The 20769-nt window shown below is 38.6% G+C and overlaps 1 protein-coding gene across 6 annotated transcripts in view; it reads left to right on the plus strand.

The window, feature by feature from the left end:
* The window catches only part of PRKD3 (protein kinase D3), a 48480-nt gene that overhangs the window by 983 nt on the left and 26728 nt on the right, over positions 1 to 20769 (plus strand). For 2 of the 6 annotated variants that reach the window (XM_075496064.1, XM_075496060.1), the window contains exons 2-6: positions 2531 to 3560; positions 15597 to 15735; positions 17420 to 17551; positions 18269 to 18426; positions 20134 to 20323. In XM_075496064.1, the coding sequence (XP_075352179.1) occupies positions 3270 to 3560; positions 15597 to 15735; positions 17420 to 17551; positions 18269 to 18426; positions 20134 to 20323 (910 nt within the window). In that variant the 5' untranslated portion in view covers positions 2531 to 3269. Of the gene's footprint in view, positions 1 to 18; positions 343 to 1016; positions 1126 to 2530; positions 3561 to 15596; positions 15736 to 17419; positions 17552 to 18268; positions 18427 to 20133; positions 20324 to 20769 lie in introns of those variants that run through there. The other 4 variants (XM_075496062.1, XM_075496061.1, XM_075496063.1 and 1 more) reach the window with 4 other exon arrangements.

Genomic DNA, 20769 nt, shown 5'->3' on the forward strand with positions numbered 1-20769 from the left:
GCGGGGAGCTGTGCCGGCAGGGGCGGGTCGCCCAGCGGGGATTTAAACCTGGGAGGGACGGGACAGGACGGGACGGGCGGCTGCCAGCGCTAGCCCGGACGGGGCTGCGTGACCCGCGGCAGGCAGGACGCATCCCGCCGCCCCGCCGGCGGCTCCTCCGCCGGTCCCGCCCCAGCCCGGCCCGTGACGGCGGGGAGGCCGCTCGCTTGCTCGCCCGCCCGCAACCCTAGCCCTGGCACCTGCAGGCGGCCCCGAGGTCCGGCGGCGGGAGCCCGGCTGCTGCGCGGCAGGGGCTTCAGCCCCTCCCGGCGGGAACCGGGAAAGCGACCAGCGCCCGCGGGGGTAAGACGACCGAGAGGATCCGCTTGGAGCGGGCCTCGAAGTCCGTGTCGTGCCTAGCAGGGGGAAAGGAGGGCGAATTAAGTGCCAGATGTTGGAGAAGCTGCCTGAGAGCTGCTTGGTTTGGGAACAGCCCCAAAAGGAAGGGGAGGGTCAGCGCTTCGGCGGCGAGAGCAGTCTGGAAAGGAGGCTGCGAGCTGTGCAGCAGGGGCAGATGGGCTCCCTGCATAGCCCTTGTGCTTCTCTGCTTTTCGAGATTTAGTGGTTTTTTTTAATATATATATGCATAAATATAGAATCGTAGGATTGAATATAAATTTCAATATGGACTTATTTTATTTGATGTTCAGAATCAATTTATCCTGACTACAAAGTGAGCAGTTTTGATGGTTTTCCTTTCTTAGAAAGATCCATTCTTTCCTACCAAGTAGCAAAAATAAACTTCATTAAAGGCTTCTATGCAAATACACTTGGTAGGAAAAGGCTTTGTAAATGCAAATGCATCATACTTTTGGTAAATGTAATTAACATTCTAATTAGGCAGCTGTAGGTGAGCTTTTGCAGTGTGTTTTCACTGTCTAAATTAAACTTGCTTAGTAGACCCATTAATTCTTTCACATCATATGGCTTTTCCATCTTCTATTATGTTGGTTAGGCATTATTGTTTTTTAATTCAGATCCACCCTTAAGGCTTGGTATTTGCTGTCTCTGGTATCTGTGAGAAGTAAGGGAGAGAAAAGCAATATGTAGAAAACAAAAATAAGTAATCTTCAAGCAAAGTTGAAGGTACTATGAAGCTGCTTTCTTGAGATGTTATTGTTGTTGCCCTTATTCCTCCTATTTATGACCTTCGTCTCTATCGTGTTTAGTGTGTTCTTTAAGGCAGAAGTGCTCTTTTCAGGTGTTGTTGGTAAATGTCCAGCAGCTCTTGAGTATTTGAAGACAACAGTTTGTAGAACCCTGTGTTGAAAATCCAGAAGGTATTAATTTGTTCTCTCTTCTGGAGCCCCTGTTAGGAATTTTTATCACAGAACCAAGAGCTTATTTTCCTTCCAGTACAGCAGTTCATGTACCTCTCTTTCCTTATCTACCTTTTAGAATGCAATGACAGTGAGTTTTTGACTTATTACACTGGTAAATACCAGGAGTGCATAATCTATTAAATGGACTGTTTTACCAGTTATCAGTCTTATTTCTAGTAAGACAGTTTATATTGTGTGTGATAAACTGTGGCATTTCTTTTCCAAAATTTCATTTCATTTAATCTTAGTAATACTCATTCTGAGATCATTATTTTTTTGTACATAAAGGAAGGAAAAAATGTGCGAGCGTATTGATTTTGGTGTCCTATATGGATCTATGCTCCTTTTAAAACTGTTAGCGATACATAGTATCTATGTACTTGAACCACTTTTGCATTCACAGCTAACTCTTTCTGTGCCAAAAGTTGCATGGGGAATCTAAAAATTATTATTTTCAAGCATTTCAGTTGCTCATGAAATGCTTGAAATATCGAATCAGGTAGCACAGCATCTTGTAATAAGTATTTTGAGCACGTGCTCATGAAATGATTTATTTTAAAAGGCTGTAGCAGACTTGCTTTTTTAATCGGATGCGAGCATTAAATGAATTTTTTTTTTCCCCAGAGGAACCAATGCTCAATTGTATGCTATGCATATCTTCCTACAGTTAGAGTTTATGCAAGACATTCTTCAGTTGTCTTGAATTAAAAGTATTAAAATGGTATCCTGAGTACATGCTACACAGAGGTTTTTTGAGTTTTGACATTATGGTTTTTTTGACATTTCAATGCATTTAATAAATTTCCTTCTCTACCCACCAGCTTCTCAGTATACATCTATGGAGCAGAGCTGTGGTCTACTCCCCCCTCCCTCCCCCTCCTTCCTCCCCCCCCCCCCCCCCTCCTTTAACTGTTAAGTGCTTTGCTCTGCTAAATTACCATTAATTAAAAGATGTGGTAATGTATTGGGCAGTGTTAGGTCTGATTTGTCTTGTGTTTCATACAGTGAGAAAACAGTTAAGTTCAAGTTATAAGTACAAAATGTTACTAACATAACATCTGAGTACAAGGAATTGGTGATCCTGCTGCTTCAAAGTGAAGTGGTTATGACATTGCTATGCAATTTTATGCATTTCATGTGAAATAACAACTTTATCTTTTCCCCTACAGGCAGAGTACAACGTTTCAAAATGCTGGAGATTATCTGGGTGAAGCTAGAGATTACATTTAATGTGATTGTGTCTTCAGACATTCTGCTCCTGCATTTCATGAGCTAAATTATTTTATAAAAATGAAATCAGATACCTTCACTGATCTCCAAGTTAACCGCATCCTGTGAATTCAGAGAAGACTTTCTGAAGGAGGAATAGATTCATCACATACGTGGACTTCTGTTGTTGCTCAAGAATATGCTTTTTTTCATTCTAAAAGGCTATCTACATGAAGATGAGTCTGCATTTAAGATATGATCTGTGGAATTAGGTGAACGAGGATACTTTTAATGAGTTACCAACATTTATTTCCATCTGTATTTCCAGCTTTTTTTTTTAATACATGAAAATGAAGGACAAGTATAAAACAGCAGAGCTGATGTATTTCTGTGAGGCCTTTATGTAAGCCTCTGTTGTCCAGACCTGGTGCTAGAAGACAGACAATCAGCTTTTGATCAGCTGATTGTAACTGTGGAAGGAGAACCTTTAATTTAAAGTAACTTACAGCTGAAATTATTTTATTCTTTGGCTTGCACAGAATGAAAGGGAAAATTAAGTTTTACTGGTCAGGGGTGTTTTACTGAACTAAGAAAGGGAAAGTTACATTATCCTTGTTTTCACTTCAAACCAAGAACTGACAACATATTTTTCTTAGAATTTGACTACTAGGGAGATCTTGACAGAGTAAAGCAAGTCAGATGTCAGCAAACAACTCTTCTCCCCCATCCTTACAGAAGTTTTCCCCACCTACGTGTCATGCTGCTGCACCACAAACCCCAACTTTGTCTTCAAGTCCCCAGTCGGGGCTCTCTAGTCGACTCTCCAATGGCAGTTTCAGTACCCAGAGCCTCACCAACTCCCGGGGCTCTATGCATGGGGTCTCCTTCCTTCTGCAGATTGGTCTCACTCGAGAGACTGTTACCATTGAAGCTCAGGACCTGTCCCTCTCTGCTGTTAAAGACCTCGTGTGCTCTATAGTTTACCAGAAGGTATGGTATAACACTACCACGTCCTGCTGATGGCAACAGTTGTTTTATAACAGACTGCTAGTAAAAACAATGTGTGACTAGAATATGCCAAGAAGTTTGGTACAGTGACAAAGATCTATGTTAGATGTTTGCAGTTACGCACAAAGAAATTTTGTTAACTCCCAAGATAGAAGCTTTTAATTTAAAAGGAGTAAACCCTCTTGTTACTTTCTTACTTGTGAAATCTAGTAAAAGAAGAAGTAGTAGTAAATTTTCTGCAAGAATTAGTTTTCACAATATGGTGACTGTGTTTTTTCCTTTTAGTGATTGTCACTGATATCTTAGGTTTTTACCAGTTTATGTTTACTACTGTTAAGGAGTATTGTTGGAACAGTATAGCCAGCTGTAATGAAAGGACCAATTGTGGCTACAGAAATGCACTGCAGGCCTGCAGACTTGCATGATACTAGCTCTTCTTTTTGTTTCTAGTTAATAATTCTAGTTAATAATTAAAACCTCCACCAAACAGCTAAGGCAATCCTAGTATTGTTATTCCATATAAGGAATACATGCATTACTCTCTTATTAGAGGACTATTATCAGCATAATTTCTATTAAGAGAGGGTTGACCAAGAAATAAAAAAATCTTAGCATACTTTTCAAACGGGTCTTGGTTAAGCTGTTGCAAGTTCTGACTCTCTAGGAAGGAAATAACATTGATCTTGCTGGGTTTGCATCCAAGTTTTATCTTTATTTAGGTCAGGTAGGTTAGATTCTATTAAGTAACCTGAAAAGTAGTTACATTGTTTCATAAAATAATTAAGAAATAATTGCTCTTTTCCCTTAAGGCCAGGGGTGGGTGAGAGGGAGTGAGTTGAAGATAGATTATTTTGTAGGGAATTGTTTTCTCCATGTCTTTCATTGTTGTGATTTGGTATTTATGGTTGATTAGTTTTATTAGATGATTCTTTTTCACTTAATAGCTTGAAAGAACGTAAATGCAAACATTGTATGAACTCTCATTTGCATATGCTTGTGTATCTTTTTTCCCCATCTCATAACTTACTGCATCTTCCATATTTTACAAACTAGTTGGCCAGCAAGCTGATTTCATAATAACTTTATGGGCTACCAAAATGTAGTTCAGCGTGTTAGTTCCTTTCTGAAGAGACGAGTTATTTGGGTCAACTTTTTTTTTTCCTTGTACTATGCATGTTAGGTGCACTTTTTCGCAGCCATTTTAGGGGCTGCTTTTTCTTTCTGTATCAACTCCTTCTCTTTGCATCTGCATATTTCCTGTCTTCTGTCTTAAAGAAAGATGAAAACAAATACATTCACCCTTATTTTTCTTTTTCCTTTCTGTTCGTTTGGCAGGCTCAGCTAAAAGTTTAGCTCAAGTTCTTGTTATAGCTCAAGAAACTTCTTACATGCTGAGCCTAATGTACTGCAAAACTGATAAGGATTTAATGATCAGTTTTCCTCTTTTGTCTGGCTTTGATTCAGTTTATGCTCTCCTGCAGCTGATGCTACCAGTAAATGACTGCTCAATGAGACCATGTTTGCAGGCAGCAAACTGATCAGGAAACAACCTTATGTGTGGTGGATTCATCTTTCATAAGTAGTTTTGCAGCCAGTGCACAAGTGGCAATATCCTCCCTCCACCCTCTATTTGACAGCAATACGTCCTGCCTTGACATTTTTCTCTCAGATCTGGTGACTGTTGCAAGCATATTAAATATTCTAGTATTAATATATAGATAATTTTCTATCTATGTAAAAATTGTAAACTGTGTTCTTCTGTGTACTGTCATGCATATGGTTCCCTGTTTTTTCCAGTTGAAAGCTTTGAAACTACTGGGTATGCTGTTGAGATTCAACAGTATTAAAGCTTCCCTTTCCTCTGGTATTCCACAGCCTGCTTAGACTGTCTTTTCTTGACCAGTTTGTGGCTCTCAGCTTCAGGGTACTGTATAGTTTGTTCTTGTGATACTTCTGTAATTAGCAGTATCTGTTTACTGTTGCATTTCTTTAATGAAAAAGGAGAAATATATTTTTTTACTTAGAATCATTTATAGTTTTTCTTCTTATTTGAGTGTTGTCTTTACTAGAATTAAATGGAAGTTTCCTTACTTATTTTTAATAGTGCCATTAAATCACATTTCGGACTTGTATTTCTCTACATATCTGGAGCAAAAAAAAGTTTCAGGTGTCCTTCCTCATTTGCTTGAGAGCTTGAACTGCCTGCCTAACTCTATTTGAGGCTACAATTACAGTATAAAAAATGTTGATTAGGACTTACGGCAGATCTTTGAGGAGGCTGGATTTTAACATTTGTAAAAGTAATTATAGCATCCTCAGAAGTTTTCAGAAAAATAACTTTATGCATTATGTTTATTTCTTTCAGGGGAAATTAATCAACTGGGGGGAAAACAGTCCTGCAAAAGCCTGTGTTGGAGAGCATTTTGGTTAGGAAATTAAGTACTGCGTTTACCTAATGCATTTTCATAGCATTCTGTATTGCCAGTCTTGTTGTATTGTTGATGGTCAGCTGTGCTTCCTGCTTCAGACACTGCTGTTCGGTGTAGCTTGTTCAGGTTTTGCAGAGGGCTAATTAAAAGTAGCAACAGCAGAACTGAAACTAAAGAGGCATATGTGTGCAAGGAGAGTGAGATGAGTAATGCAAATATTTGGTGTGTCTCTTAGCTTTGTTAAGAATGTTCTAAACATCAGGAGAGGAGCAAAAACTTTTCTCAAGTTTAAAGTTAAATTCGGGGACCACTATGTTAGGAGTATTGTATATTGGAATGCTTACTAGAAATCCTCAAAAAACCCAAACTTTAGACTTTATAGGGATGCTTCAAAAGATTCTTGGTTATAGTCTCAATCTCTCTTCTCTGTTCATTCCTTATCTAGATTGCTGTATATTAAAGTACCAGACATACAGTTCTCAGGGGGAATCTGAAGAGGAACCAAAGCATGAACAGATATGACTGCTGGAATAGAGGGAGTGTGTTTAGAAGCAGAAAAATGTGTAGCATAAGTTGTAGATGGACAGTGTGTGTCCTTGCACAATTATCAGATATTACAGAGGCAAGTTCTTAATCCTGTTTTGTGTTTAAGTACAGTTTCTTCATTCTTCACATGAGAGGACATGAATTAGAACATAGGGCTTACTAGCTTAAAACTAGAAACTCCCATGTGGTGATGCTCCACTGCCTGCAAACTGAGAATTATGTGGGACAGCATGCTATAAATGCTTTATTCTAGCTTATTTATTTTGTTCTAATTAAACTAATAGCTATAAATGAAAAAATCTGATTGTTCTGTGCTATTACTTGTATAGTATCAGTACCTGCACTATTTATCATAACTTTTTTCTTAAACTTAAGAATCTTTACTTTCATGATTCTGAAACTTCCCTTATCTACCTTTTTCATCTACAAACCTGTTCTTCATGCTTTTCATTTTCAGTCATACTCAGCATTCTCCTTCTTTACATACTTTTCCTTCAATGGCTTTACTACATTTTGCTCTGAAATAGGCCAATTGCCCTCCTGCCCTAGGATGTTTGCCTGAAATCCTCATAAGCTTTTCTAACTGTTGCCTTCTCTTTGACTTGAGTACTAATACATCTCAAGTACAATCTGTTTACCCGTACAATCTGTTTCTTAATCTTCCAAACTAGTTTTTCTTTTTCTACTTCACTGAACCCACCCAAACAGTCACCACTTAGCAAAGTCAAAGGGGTATTTCTTATGTCTTACTGATTAATAAACCTCTCTTAGATTTTTCTTCTGTGTTTTCATAACATAGTGCTCTCATGTCTTAAATTTAAAAAAGAAAAAAAAAAGCCAAACCAAACTTTCTCACTCTCTTCTTCTTCTTTCTCTGCCCTTATGTATTTTTAGTGTTTCATTTATGTTTGCTGCACTTGTTTCCTGTCTATTTATCTTTTTCTTATCAAACTTGATCCAGCCTAATATTTGTTGGTCTATCTTGTGTCTTATTTAGTTCGGCTCCAAAAGTAATTTTTCCTTCCATGGCCTGCCTGTTTCAGGATTTCTCTTAAACCTTCTTCGCCAACAATGTTTACAATTCTGCTATTGCTGAACTCTTCCATATGTAGTATGTTGTTTTTTCATTTCTTTCCTCAAAGTAGTCTCAAAATTGTCTGGCTTGTGTATAGGCTTGAAACCCTTATCTAGCTCCTGTTGCTTTTATCTTGATTCCTGTGACTTTTGTGTGTTTGGTGTCTTTGCTTTTCCTATCAATGATATTTTTGTTGTCTTCATTTTTCCTCATCCTAACATGGTCGCTCTCTTTCAACTACACATGTAATTGTCTCTCAACAGCAAATTCATGATTGTGTATAATCTCATTTCTACTAGATTACTGGCTTTCGTTGTGCTGCTTTGTTCTTCCATCTTATTTTTTGGCTATTTTTTCCATGTTGGCTTTTTGGTCATCTTTCTCTCTATAGGCAGAGTCCTTAAGATTTCATTGTTTACCTTAAATGTTGTCTCCTCTCCCAACAGTACTTACGCTTTCTTACTAGTGTTAATTCCCTGATTATTTCCTGCCACATTATGCTGTTTTGACTTGCCTGAATTCAGGCCTTAATCTGTCAATAGCCACTTACACAGATACTTAACATGTACACGCTCATATTTATTTCTTCAAGACTCTGAACTGTGTAAGGTGTTGAGAACACAATCACTGGAAGTATAGCTGTGTTTAAAAGGGGTTAAATTTTGCATATTACACCTGCTTCTGAGTCTTTCTGTGTTTCTGTAGTTTCATACTTTCATTGTTTTTATAAATGTTGTATTCCCTGGTCAATAATTTGAATGATCTGAATTCAATGTGATCCTATCAGTATGTATGCACTTTTTTGATAGTTCTGCCTATTGTTTTAAATTAGACTAGGTGGGATTTCATTTTCAATAATTGGAATATGACTGAAGTTCTTGGATTGTTTGGAAAAATAGCCAGTTTCCTTTGAAGATGAAGTAGACTGGGGGGCAGGGGTGAGGAAGATGAGGAGATGTGTTTAAACATTTTGCTTTGATAATCAGGGGAAAAAAAGCCTGACGTGTAGAATGCACAAATATATCTGTAGAATTTTCTAACCAAGGGACAATTAACTGTATACCTGTATTATTCGTATAGCTAAGAACTTGAGTTTTAATGGTGCTGAATTAAAGTAGTTTGGATAGCTAGCTCTTCAGTAAGGGCTGCTGAAGGGGAAAAAAGTGTTTATTTTAAAATACTTTAAATTGTCATGTTATGAAAAGACCAAAACTTGTGGAATGAATATGAGCTGTCTTCCAAGGGTTTGGACACTGTCATGGTAATGGGGAACTGTCTAACCAAATTGTGGCAGAGGTGTTGACTTGAAGCTTAGTATGATCTCTCAAGTGTTAACAGATGTTTTACTAATAAAATATTGAGAAGGAAAAGAATCATATTACAAGGATCGTATTACAATCCATCCATATTACAAATGAGTCTCTACAACTCTTCCAGTAACAACTTAATTTGGTGTAATGAATAGGTAATAGTACTGCAACCATCCTTCTGGGTTTTTCTCCAGTAGTTGTAATAGTTCATGGTGCTTGCTTTTGAATGGCTCTAAAATTAACGCAAATCGTGTTTTGTATTCATCAGCTGTGCTCAAATATTCCCCCCCCCGTTAGTCTGTCTTCTTGACTTGTCATCTACCATCTTTGTACGAGCTAAATAAGGCAGCAGAGTAATAGAGAGTTGAGGCATGAGATGCAAACATGCCTGTGAGAATATGGGTGCTGGGGAGTACTGGGGGCACGGAGCTGGTATATGCGGGGCAGGTTAGCATTTCCAGCACGGTAATAGGCTTGTATGCTGGAAAACCTAGCCAAGCAGTAGTCCAAGTATGTCTGCACTGAGGCATCTGGCAAGGGAAAGATTTCATGCAACATGTTTGAAGCTAATTGTCTGTGTGATAGTGTGATTTGGCACACGATTCTAAAGAGTGGGAGTGAATAGCTGGGTAGGGATGCGGGATAATAGATTGGAGTGATTTCAGTGAACGAAGAGACTTTCCAAGGTAATGTGTGTTTTGCACCATTAGACTTTGGAATTAACTTTCAGTGGTTTGAAGCATTTGTTTTGAGTTATGATGGGTCATGAGATATTGGACCTTGAAACAATATCCGCCTACACTTTTCCCTAGTGTGAATTTTTGGCGACTGGTCCAGAACTCTGTAAAGTAAGTCCTGGAACTTGAAGTAGAGGGATTTTTCAGTTACTGCCAAGATAGAAAGAAGCCTCAGTTGTGTTTTGCTCCAGCAGTATTTGCTGCTGTATATTGAGGAGTTCTGGGTAAAAAGAATAGTGTAATGCACTATCAATTAAAACTAGACATACTGTAATACTTACAGTATAAGCATTCTAGATAACACCAATTGTTTTTATCACTGTAACCGCAGTAATGCACTAGTAGTGCTACTTGTGCTAGTACCACCCAAGTACAAAGGATTGCATACATTCTTTATGTAAGTTGACGGTGTTGGTGTACCAGAGATGAATTTTGGCAGAGTCTATCGCATATGGAGACTTCCCGCAAGTGATTTCCTGTAGTTAGATGCTCTTTTGGAACTGTTAACACTGGGAACAGGCTCCTTTTTGCTTTTAGGAAACATAGTAATACTGGGATTAGCAGTTTATAAGTTCTGAGTCGCTGTGGAGATACTTTGGGCTTTTATGCAGGAAAGTAATAGCTGTATAATCCCGTAAGATAAAACAGGCTTTAAAAAAAATTCTGCTTTGAGTTTTGTTTTCAAGTTTACATTATGAGCTCTTAACACTTCAAAGGAACTGGACAGTGTTCTTCCTTACCAGCTTCATGTAATTGAGCATAAGGAAGACTATAAAAGCTGTACTTTGCTGCAGTACACGAGAGAAAAATTTGGTAATGTACAACTTGAACATAGCTTAAGCTTTGTGTAAAAAAAAAAATAAAAATCTGTTAAAAGATACCACTTGAAATAAAAACCTCGTTAATTGATGAGGTTATTCTTGGCCAGCAGTCCGCACATAGCCTTCTGGCTAAGGTGCTAGCAAGGAATGCTGTATTCCCGAATGTACTGGGGAGCGGAAGAGGGAGCAGGGCGCTGCACGTCTGTAAGGAGCCAAGCTGCTTGCACAGCTCCCCCCATCGAAGCCTGGCCAAGTGCCTTAGACACGGGCTCTGACGGGCCACCTGCAGCTCATCAGGGCCGGCCATGCAGAGGGCAGCCAGCCAGTGCTTCCATTCCTTGGGCGCACAGGACTGTAGTGGGGGCAGAGGAGAGTGATCTGAGCTGAAGTGTGTGGAAAGGAGCAGCCAGAGAGGCATCTTTGTGTTAGGGCCTGTTCTTTTATAACAGGGGAATCTTGCGGCGGGGGGGGAGGTGTGTGCAAGGAAAGGGCAGGACTTGTTCATCAAACTTGAAAAGTTTTGTTGGGGACAATTGAATCTGACAGCCTCCTGGCAGGGACGAGGCTGCTGTAGCTCCGTGTCCCAGGTCCAACCAGTATGAAGACTGACCATGTATTCCCAGTAGGCACAGGCACTTGGATGCAGGTGTGCGTATACACACAGATCGACACAGGCAGACACACAGAGCACTCACGTGAACATGAACAGCACCAATGGTCTCATACTGTACCCTTCTCTGGTGGATCAGCATGGAGGTCTCTTAGTGGGACCACACACACACACACAACCCAAAAAACAACAACGAAGTGGATGTCTCCAGCAGCTGGGCTCAGGCATTCTCTGCCCAGTAGCAGCTGCTAGATCTTGGTCTTTCCAGTTGCTGGCACCTGGACATTCAAGCTCTTGATTTCTCTGGTCTCTCCAATCAGTGGCACCACAGACATGTGGGTGCTCTGACCTGTGGTCTGGCTTCAGTTGCTGGCGCTCAGACTCCTCATACACACACATGCACTCAGAATGAGAACCCATCATCCAGGAAAATAGTTAGAAATGGAATTTAATGAAAAGATAGGACAGATGGTGCTGATCAGGCACAGGGCATGGACAGACAATTGTTCTGACCAGCCCCTGTTTACAGGTGACTAGCCTTTTTCTTATCTCTCTATTTTTTCCCCACGTTTGTTCCTCCCTGAATCACCTCTTTCCTTGCCTTTGGTTCCTTCCATAAACATCCCATAATAAGTCTTGTACAATCATAATTCCCTGGCATCTTACAATGTATCCCATACCATTGGGCAGCAACCCCTCTCGGTTCAAAAGGTGCTCTAGTGTTGACTTACCTTGATGGGTTTTATGGCTGGAAACTGGGGCTGAGGCTCTACTGTGACAGTCCTGGGAGGGGCCTGGACAGGGTATCTTTTCCTTGGAGTCCTTAATTTGGGTTTCCTGCCTGCCCTTGTGCCTCTGTGCTCCTCTGGCATGTGTAGATGGGCCTTTGGTGGGTTGATGGCTCCTGTGATGGGCCTGGGAGGAGCCAGGCAGGGTGTTATACGGGCTGCCCCACCTGCATTATTCCTCTGCGCTCCCTTGTGGACATGCAGACAAGCACCTAACCGAACAGGCAGGAAAGGTAAGGGAGCTGTTGCAAGGTTTCTCAGCTATGCGTGTCCCTGTCGTGGATTCCGGAAAACCTTGTAGCAACTGCAACTCTGTAGTACCAATGAACAGGTTATTCTAATGCTTTTGGGTTTTGGAATGATAGTTTCAGAAATGGAGATTAGGCATGCACAATGCATAGAAGAATGTGTCCTGGGTGAAATCTGTCACATGTATCCATAGAAACTGTATACAGAGTCTGTGTTTAGTGATATGCTTCTTGCAATAAATACTGGCGTAGATTATTGTTAGTCTTGTCAGGCCTGGGCTTGTGATTCTGCATCTTAGTCTAGAAGCTACTGATCAAGCTGAAGCTTGTAAATAGAGGAATTATCTTTTATGAGGTTAATTATTACAGTTACAAAAATAGGCAACCTTTCACAGTCATTTCATCCATATGTATGTATACTTGAGAGAAGAGGGCAGTAAAACACGTAACTACAGTATCATAAGCATTCATGATACACAGCTTAAAAGGTCAATTTAATTAACGTAGAACCAAACAAGGATGGTGATGCCAACAGTTTTAACAATCTATAATAGATGATTTTGCTTTTTTTTTTTTTTTACAATACTTTTATTCCATAGAAATTAATTTAGCCTTTAAGTCTGGAATTTATTTGAAAGCTAGATCTTAATTATAGGCATTATACTGTTATTTACAAACTTTGGAATTAATGTTGATGCTGCTTTCTAAGGAATGTGATGTCTCATATTTTTAATGATTACACTTGCTGCCACAAAGAGGATTTGAGTATTCATCTATAACTTTTATTTATTGTGTCAGCTAATGCTTTTTAGTCACCAAAATTAATGTGGCATGTTTAAAACATTTTAATAAATCCAAGATTTGTACATGAGAATGGGTAAACGGTTTCACATGCAGAACACATATGGTCATAGCATTTAAAATAAGTGCGTCTTGGTATGTGATTATGTGACCTCTGGTTACTGGGGTGGGGGATTATGTGTGGGGATGTTCTGGCAGCTGCATGATAGGTTTATGGTCTCAAAGAATGAAAAAAAGAGAAACAAAGACATATCTTCATCAAAAGAAGGAGACTTAAACCTGTGAAATATCTTAGAAGTTCCTTAAAATCTGTGGTTAGTAGGTGGTTCTGTGAACTTAATACAAAGAGGCAATAGTTTACGCTGATTTTTCTGAATCATCAGTTGTACCTCCTGGCAGCGGAAATTAATATCAGCATTGATAAAAAGTGTCATGCTTATCTGCAGGCAGATGCATACCATGTTCACATTGATTTTTCTCTCCCTTTTGTTGGAATTAAGTTTTTCAGTAGCATGATGCAATTGATATGCTATAAGTAGAAGTTGTCTTGAGGATACAATTGATTGTAGCATTATTGTCGTAGCTTTCTCTTGTTGATACCAGCATTAAGATGTGATTTGTGGCTAAACAGTGTATATAGTATCAAGGAATAAAACCTCACAGCACTTATTCAAAAAATGTAAATATAACTTGTTTTCTTGTGAATTGAGGCATACTGGAATTTTGAGTTAGAGCTTAAAGCAGGTTTATGCACTGTTTCAGGTATGAAGAACTGTCAGTTCCCTTGGAAGAATTACTAGCATGCTGTATCTATGCATGCTCTGAATATAGAGTCAAGTCTTGTGCATACTTGCACAGATACCGAGACACATATTTGGGCAGCACAGCTAATTCTCAAGCTTTTTATTTGCTTTTCTCATACAAATAGTCTTTGGGAGACTGGAAAAATATAATTTTCAGAATATTCATGGATATTTGCTATTTATCAAGATGAATCAGCAGATGAGTATACTGAGATATAGTACAAGAGAGGAATTCTTACAGGTAACTCCAGATGACCTAAAGGATTTTAAGCAATACCATTTTATTGTTTAGAGGTTTAAAAAGCAGCTGTTTTAGGGGAATATAATGCTGCTGTCATATCTGTACCATCATGGCTACTGCAGAGTACAAGAGAGTATCAAATCTATCTAGGGAACCTAAGAGTGAGTTGGGAGACAGAGGAAGCAACCTGCTGGTTTGGAATCAGCCCAGTAAATCAGTTTCTTGGTGCTGCGGGTTAAATATCTACTGTTGTCCGTATAATTTTGTCAGGTCCATCTTTTGCTTTTGCATGGGTTAAATGGCACAAATTCTGCCTCTCTTTGTGACTGTCCAAGTAGATAATACGCTTTCCAGAGCATGGGGATTCTTCAGTATTATGTGTAATGTAAATGTGTACGGTCTGCACACCAAAACAGAGAAGGCCAATTTAATATTTTGGATAAAATTGCTACTGGAAAGAGGAAATTATTTTCTCTCTGAATGGGAAGGGAGTGTGAAAACAACGGGCGTGATGGATACTTTCATTATGTCTTTGGTTTGGTAGAAACACGTCTATGACTACTTTAGTTAAGGACAATTAATATACCACAAGCTTCATGCAGTTTAGACCCTGTTACTTATTGAGTGTGCAAGATCTAAATTACCAAACTGTAGTCTGTTAGCTAATTAATTAAAAGTTTGTTGTGTGCTTTTCCGTATTTTTTTTCTCACATTCTTCCTGTTTTCTTCTGTGGAGCACTTCTGTGTGTGTGCATTCCCACCTCGAGCTTGAATTCTGGTTTGAACAAAAAGGCCAAAGGAGCTGGTTGATTGCTATTCATTCCTCTCCAGGGTCTATTCCTGCTCTTTTTCTCTGTGAACTGTCTGTTTACTTTTAAGCTTTTTCATTTTAAGAAGTTTTACTCACACTTGACAATATTTTGAAGAGTGGGAAAAATACAGAATAAGAAAGCTATTTTCCGTGAAGTGTCATGGAAAAATGGTGTGTTACTTAGTGTATCTATTCCCTATATGGATTTGCAATATTATATTCTGTCCTTGGCAGGAATCGAGTTTTCCTTTTCCTGCATCTGCAGATCTAAACTGTTGTAGAACAGCAACATCGAGCCTCTCTTGGCTTGGCACTCAAGAAAAGTATGGCAGATGCTGCTGGAGTGTCTCAAGCTGAATACCTGCCTGACCAGAATGTCTGTGAAATAAGGCTTACAGGTGGTGGTATCCAAGTTAGAAAGATCTGCATTAGCTTTCCCGTGCCAGACTGATTATGCAGGTCTGAGAGATTAAAAACCCAAAGAAACAAAAACCCTAACATCTTTTCTTTTCAGGTTTGAAAAAAAGTGTCACTGTTGGTGGGGGGGGAACAGGGAAGAATTTGGTGTTGATGGATTTTATTTGGGTTTTTTTGGTGGTTGTTTTGTTTTGTTTTGTTTTTTACCTTTTTATGCTATGTTTCAGTTCAGAAAATTCTTCAGTTCCTCAAAAACAAGCAGATCAAATTTGTTTCCATGGAACACTTAAAACACTCAAATTTTGTAGCTGTTATTAAAAATTTTTATGGATAAGATTATCAAAGAGCATGTGTTAATTTAGAGTTTGCTTTCCATTGCAGTTCCCAGAGTGTGGTTTCTTTGGCATGTATGACAAAATTCTCCTCTTCCGTCATGACCTGAACTCAGATAATATTTTGCAACGGATTACATCAGCAGAAGAGATACATGAGGGAGATCTTGTTGAGGTTGTACTCTCTGGTAGGTATTGTTGTAACAGTGGAACAGTGCTTTATTCAGCAGATAGAAGAAAATAGGATTTTATGGAACATTATTATCATGCTTTCCTTGAGCTCTTTGACTTAAGTCACACACTGGGGTCACTGTTTCTGGGTAGACGTTTCCAAGAAAATCCAAGTGGTACTGATACTTCAGTACTGAGTTTTGTTATTGTTTCATTGTAATGTTTTAATCTTCTTCAGGTTTATTATAATAAATAAATATGAATTACAAGAATATTAATTTATAATTATAATAATATAAGTTTATTATTATAAATATCGAAGCTGAAATGCAGGTAGGATTCAGGATTTGCTCTTCCAGCCCTGTTGTTGGCTTTGTTTTGCTTACATCTGTCTTTTTGTTCTGTAGCTTTTGCCATTGATGGTTTATACTGCTAAAAGGCTTCATATCAATGTAGTTGCTGAATCATACCTATGAGGACGGAGCCTTAAGAGTTACTGTAGTGTTTGAAAACAGTTTCTTTTAAATGATAAAGTCCTTAGAGTGGTGGTTATTAACCTGTAGTATTCTTCAATAACGAGTACAAAAAAACCCCCCAAATCCTAACTGATTTGAATTGTATGTGTTTCATCAGTACCCTGTCAAATTCAGCCAAAAGCCAGCTGTAGTTAAAGTACAAATAAAAGCTGGACTAGTATTGAGCAGTTCTTTTAGACTTTGGGGACTAAGTGCCCAACTGAGGTTGCATTCTAGAAAGAGAGATCTCTTGACTGTCATGGGATTAGATTTGTAAATTGGATCAATAAAGTATGATTTCCAGAGTCATAAGGCTGAGTTCCTTGGTTGCATTTCAGGACCTACTGTTCTTAGCCTGTCTAGCATGTTCAGTAGTTGATCGTCTTGGTTTGAGCTTTTCATTGCTTCTGGTGAATGGCATATTTGGAAAATTTGTCTTGTGTGCCTCTTCTTGACAATCTCTGACAGTTTTCTTATAAACAGACAGACCACCAGAAACCGAGGCATTTTGAAGACATGTAAATCTCTTTCAGTAGGGTTTTAAAACTGAGAATCTGAATATGAGGCGTTAGTATGTATTTGATCAAAGAATAGTAGCCATCAGGTTGGGGTTTTTTTTTTTTACATTCCAAAGAAACAGGACAAAAAATTCATTTAAATATATCTATGCTTGTTTAAGAAAAAGAACATTACTAGTGAAGTTTCCAGTGTTCCATGGAAAATCTGTCCACAGTTCTGTTTCAATACACACAGAGTTCAATCTAATAAACTTTTACTGAAAAAGTCCTTTAGAAGATAAAAATCTAACCTGTAGACCTGTCCTTCATTTGAAAATTTTGTAGGTTACAAAACAGCTTGATAATTAAGTTGCTCTTTCAAATGTTTACTCTCAAGTTGATTTTAGCAAAGCTTGATGTATTTGCCTTCTCAACTTGGTAAAGGTTTTCAGCATTGTGACTCAAACTGTTGATTGGTTGTGGCCATTAGCCTACAGAATCCAACAGATTTTTCCGTCAGTAAAAAAGCTTACTGAAAACTGTAATCTTCTAAATGCATATTTAAATGGTATACAGTAAAATGCTGATGTCTAAACAGCTCATTAGCCATTTTTAAAACAACATATTCTTTCCATAAAACCTTGTTGATCCTGTGGCAAGAACCATAACTTACTGCAATTTTTTAAAAGCTTTGGCTACAGTTGAAGATTTCCAGATTCGTCCTCATGCACTTTATGTGCATTCCTACAAGGCTCCTACTTTTTGTGACTACTGCGGAGAGATGCTTTGGGGTTTGGTACGACAAGGATTAAAATGTGAAGGTAAGCCTGTGATTTTTTTAGTGTATTTTTGTGTGTGTATATCTAGATAAGATGAGGAAGAAAAAATTGTATCTTGTTCGATATGTTAGCATGTGATAAATGTAGCATTTCATAGAGTTAGAAGGAGTTGTGCATCAGGAAACCTGAATTCTGATCCTGGCTTTAACGCAAACTGTGTATGACCTTGGGCAAATGATTTAAGAAGTGTTCTTGTTTCCCCTTTGTAAAAATAGCTAGCTTACAAGTGTGTGTTCTTTGCATGAGGAGCACATACTTTGGAGAGACTCCCGAAGGGGAATCCCTTTCCTTATGGCCTTCATCCAGCTGGCTGCAGAGCACTCTGCAGCCTGCTGTCAGGTACTGACGCTGCCTGCTCACTGGCTTCTCCTTGGCTCTTGTGCTCCAAAGTGAGGGAGTGATGAAAGTGTCCTGGTGGGGGGAGAAGTGAGGAGGGTGATGAGCTGCTTTGGAGTCTTAGACCTTGTTTCTAGAGCTGGGCTTACTAGAGACCAGTGTTATAGCAAGTAGTGCAAAAAAAGCTGTTTCTGTGGATCACATCAAGAACACAAAAAGAAGAGAAGTTAACAGAACAATCTATTTCTGCGTTTACCATTTTCCTGGATCATCTTTTTAACTACTTTATCAAAATATTAGTATTACTTTTGTTACTTGGAATGTTGGGAGGTTTTTTTTGTCTAAAAAAACCTTCTCTTTCAGGTTGTGGGTTAAACTACCATAAGCGATGTGCTTTCAAGATTCCAAATAACTGCAGTGGAGTGAGAAAGAGGCGTCTGTCTAATGTGTCTTTACCAGGAGCAGGGCTTTCAGTTCCAAGACCAGCACAAGCTGAATACACATCCTCTGCCTCTGAAGAAGTATGTAATGTGAAAGGGGAAACAATTTCTGGTTTTAAATCCTTTAACTGTACCAACTGTATCCTGGGGATCTAGCTGGTGTTGCAAGTGGCTCATAATGAGTACGAGGGAGTTGAGCTTAACCATTATGATTGGTTTTAGTTAATTTTGAAATCTGGTGAGTCTTAGACTGTGACACTTACCGATAACTATTATTACTGTGAGAAATGAAGCGAGATGTAAATTATAACTTTTATGTATAATTTTGTTATTAGCCTGTCACTCATGGTTATATGAACTTTGAGAACTTTGGTTTCAGAAATGATAAAACACATTCCCTTCTTTGTAATACAGATTCATTCTGTAATTACGGTATCAGTACGGAATAGTTACTTGGCTAAAGCAGTACAAAATGTAAGCTTTTATGCTGGGAGAGGAGAGAGTGTTCCTGATGTGCTGTTAAGCTTTTCACAGAGTTAATCTAAAAAAACCCAAGCCCTATCAAGGAGGGTGTAGGGGGATGAAGGGCTTACAGTAAAACCCATCATCCATAATAGTTCTTTGTTATAATGGTTATGATGATTGCTGAGAGATTATCGATTATACTGCAACTATATTGGTATCTTAACGCAGGGCAGGTGGTGATTAGATCCATTTGTTTCATTGCTGCTTTCACTGTGGGATAAAAGCGGTGCTTTTGACGCTTAGTCTTTCCTACTTATCTAATTCTATTACTTTACAGAATAACAATTCTTACATTCTTATCATAGTTTAAAATATAAATTGTGTAGATTTTCTAGTTCAAGAACATAATTTTTTTAGCTAGAGGATACGAAGCCTAGTCTTGAGTAATGAAAAATATTTATTCTGATGTTTATAACTGTTGGTAAGATTTATTCAGTGAACATAGAATTATACATGTTTCTACTCTCATGGAATTCAACTTTGATTTCTACATGTGTGTTTAGTACCTCTTTGACACCTCTTCTTTGCTATCTGATTTCAAATACTTGGCTTAGATGGTCAGTAATATATTATCATATTTGCAGTTCATCTTTCAGCAGTCTTAAAATGCTTTAGGTCAGATGTACAGGGCCATGTTCCTTTACATTTTTCTGTAGATGTGGGTAACTGGAAATTTATCCTGCTGAATGTTCAGTATGATACTCAATGCCTTTTTTGTTTTAATTGCCAAAGTTTTTGTTTTAACTTAATTTAAAAGATTTCTTGAGGGGTTTAATTTCCAAAATTATTTTTTAATTTTCTAAATATTTTTGCCTAACTTAGTAAGCTTACTAAGGCATGCCACACTTTGCTTTTTAAAACTGATAGCTTGAGGTAGCGATTGGATTTTGGTTTGCCTACCTCCAGTGTTTTCCATTTTATCCCCTACATGGGGGTCTATATATGCTGTCTGTGAACCGTGCCAGGTTGCTTAAAAAAAAAAAAAAGTCATAAAAGTGAATTTTTAGCATTTTCGCTTCTGTGGAAATAGAGATTCATACATACTTTCCTGCTCTCTGCAAGGATTTTCCGTCTGGTGTTTTCTTGGTTTTGTTTTACGATATCAGAATGTCCTCTTAAAGCTTCTTGGCTAGATTGCTTTCTTAGCTGGTCACTTTCTGAGCCAACACCTTCCTCCCAGCTCCACTGACTTCCCCCCGCTCCCCCCCCCCAGCTAAAGTTGAACTGTTTTGGTGCAAATTGTATATACCTTCTTTATTCCAGCGCTGCTGCCCAGAACCTAGTAAGAGGATTCCCTCCTGGAGCGGCCGTCCCATCTGGATGGAAAAGATGGTGCTTTGCAGAGTGAAGGTTCCGCACACCTTTGCTGTTCACTCTTACACTCGTCCCACCATATGCCAGTATTGCAAACGGCTGCTCAAGGGCCTTTTTCGCCAAGGAATGCAGTGTAAAGGTAAATGCTTAATTTTCTGCTGCAGCGATAAATTTCAGTAAAGGTCTTGTATTTAAAACTGATTTCAACTTATGTTTTGATTGCCAGAAGGTTGTATACTGTGAAATGGGGCAGTATAATTTTTGAAAAATTGCATATTTTTGAGAGGATTACAGCACCCCTCATTTTCATTTTAGTAGACTGTGCATTGTACATTTTTCTGAAAAATAAGATGTAATCACATGTAGATTGGGAACACCTTACTTCTAGAAGGATAATTCTAAATTAATAAGAATGGGAAATACTTCCTTTAGTTCAATGTCTGTCTTCTAGACTCATCACTAAAGAATTTGTAAGTTTTAATTATATTATTGTAGTACAGAATACTGGTGGTTATCTTTTGGAAAAATTTTATACAGGTAGGTGCCTTTTCTGAAGTAGCTTAGGCTTCATCAGCTGCACAGTTT

The sequence above is a fragment of the Mycteria americana genome, chromosome 3 (assembly GCF_035582795.1).
Source record: "Mycteria americana isolate JAX WOST 10 ecotype Jacksonville Zoo and Gardens chromosome 3, USCA_MyAme_1.0, whole genome shotgun sequence".
Classification (NCBI taxonomy): Eukaryota; Metazoa; Chordata; class Aves; order Ciconiiformes; family Ciconiidae; genus Mycteria; species Mycteria americana.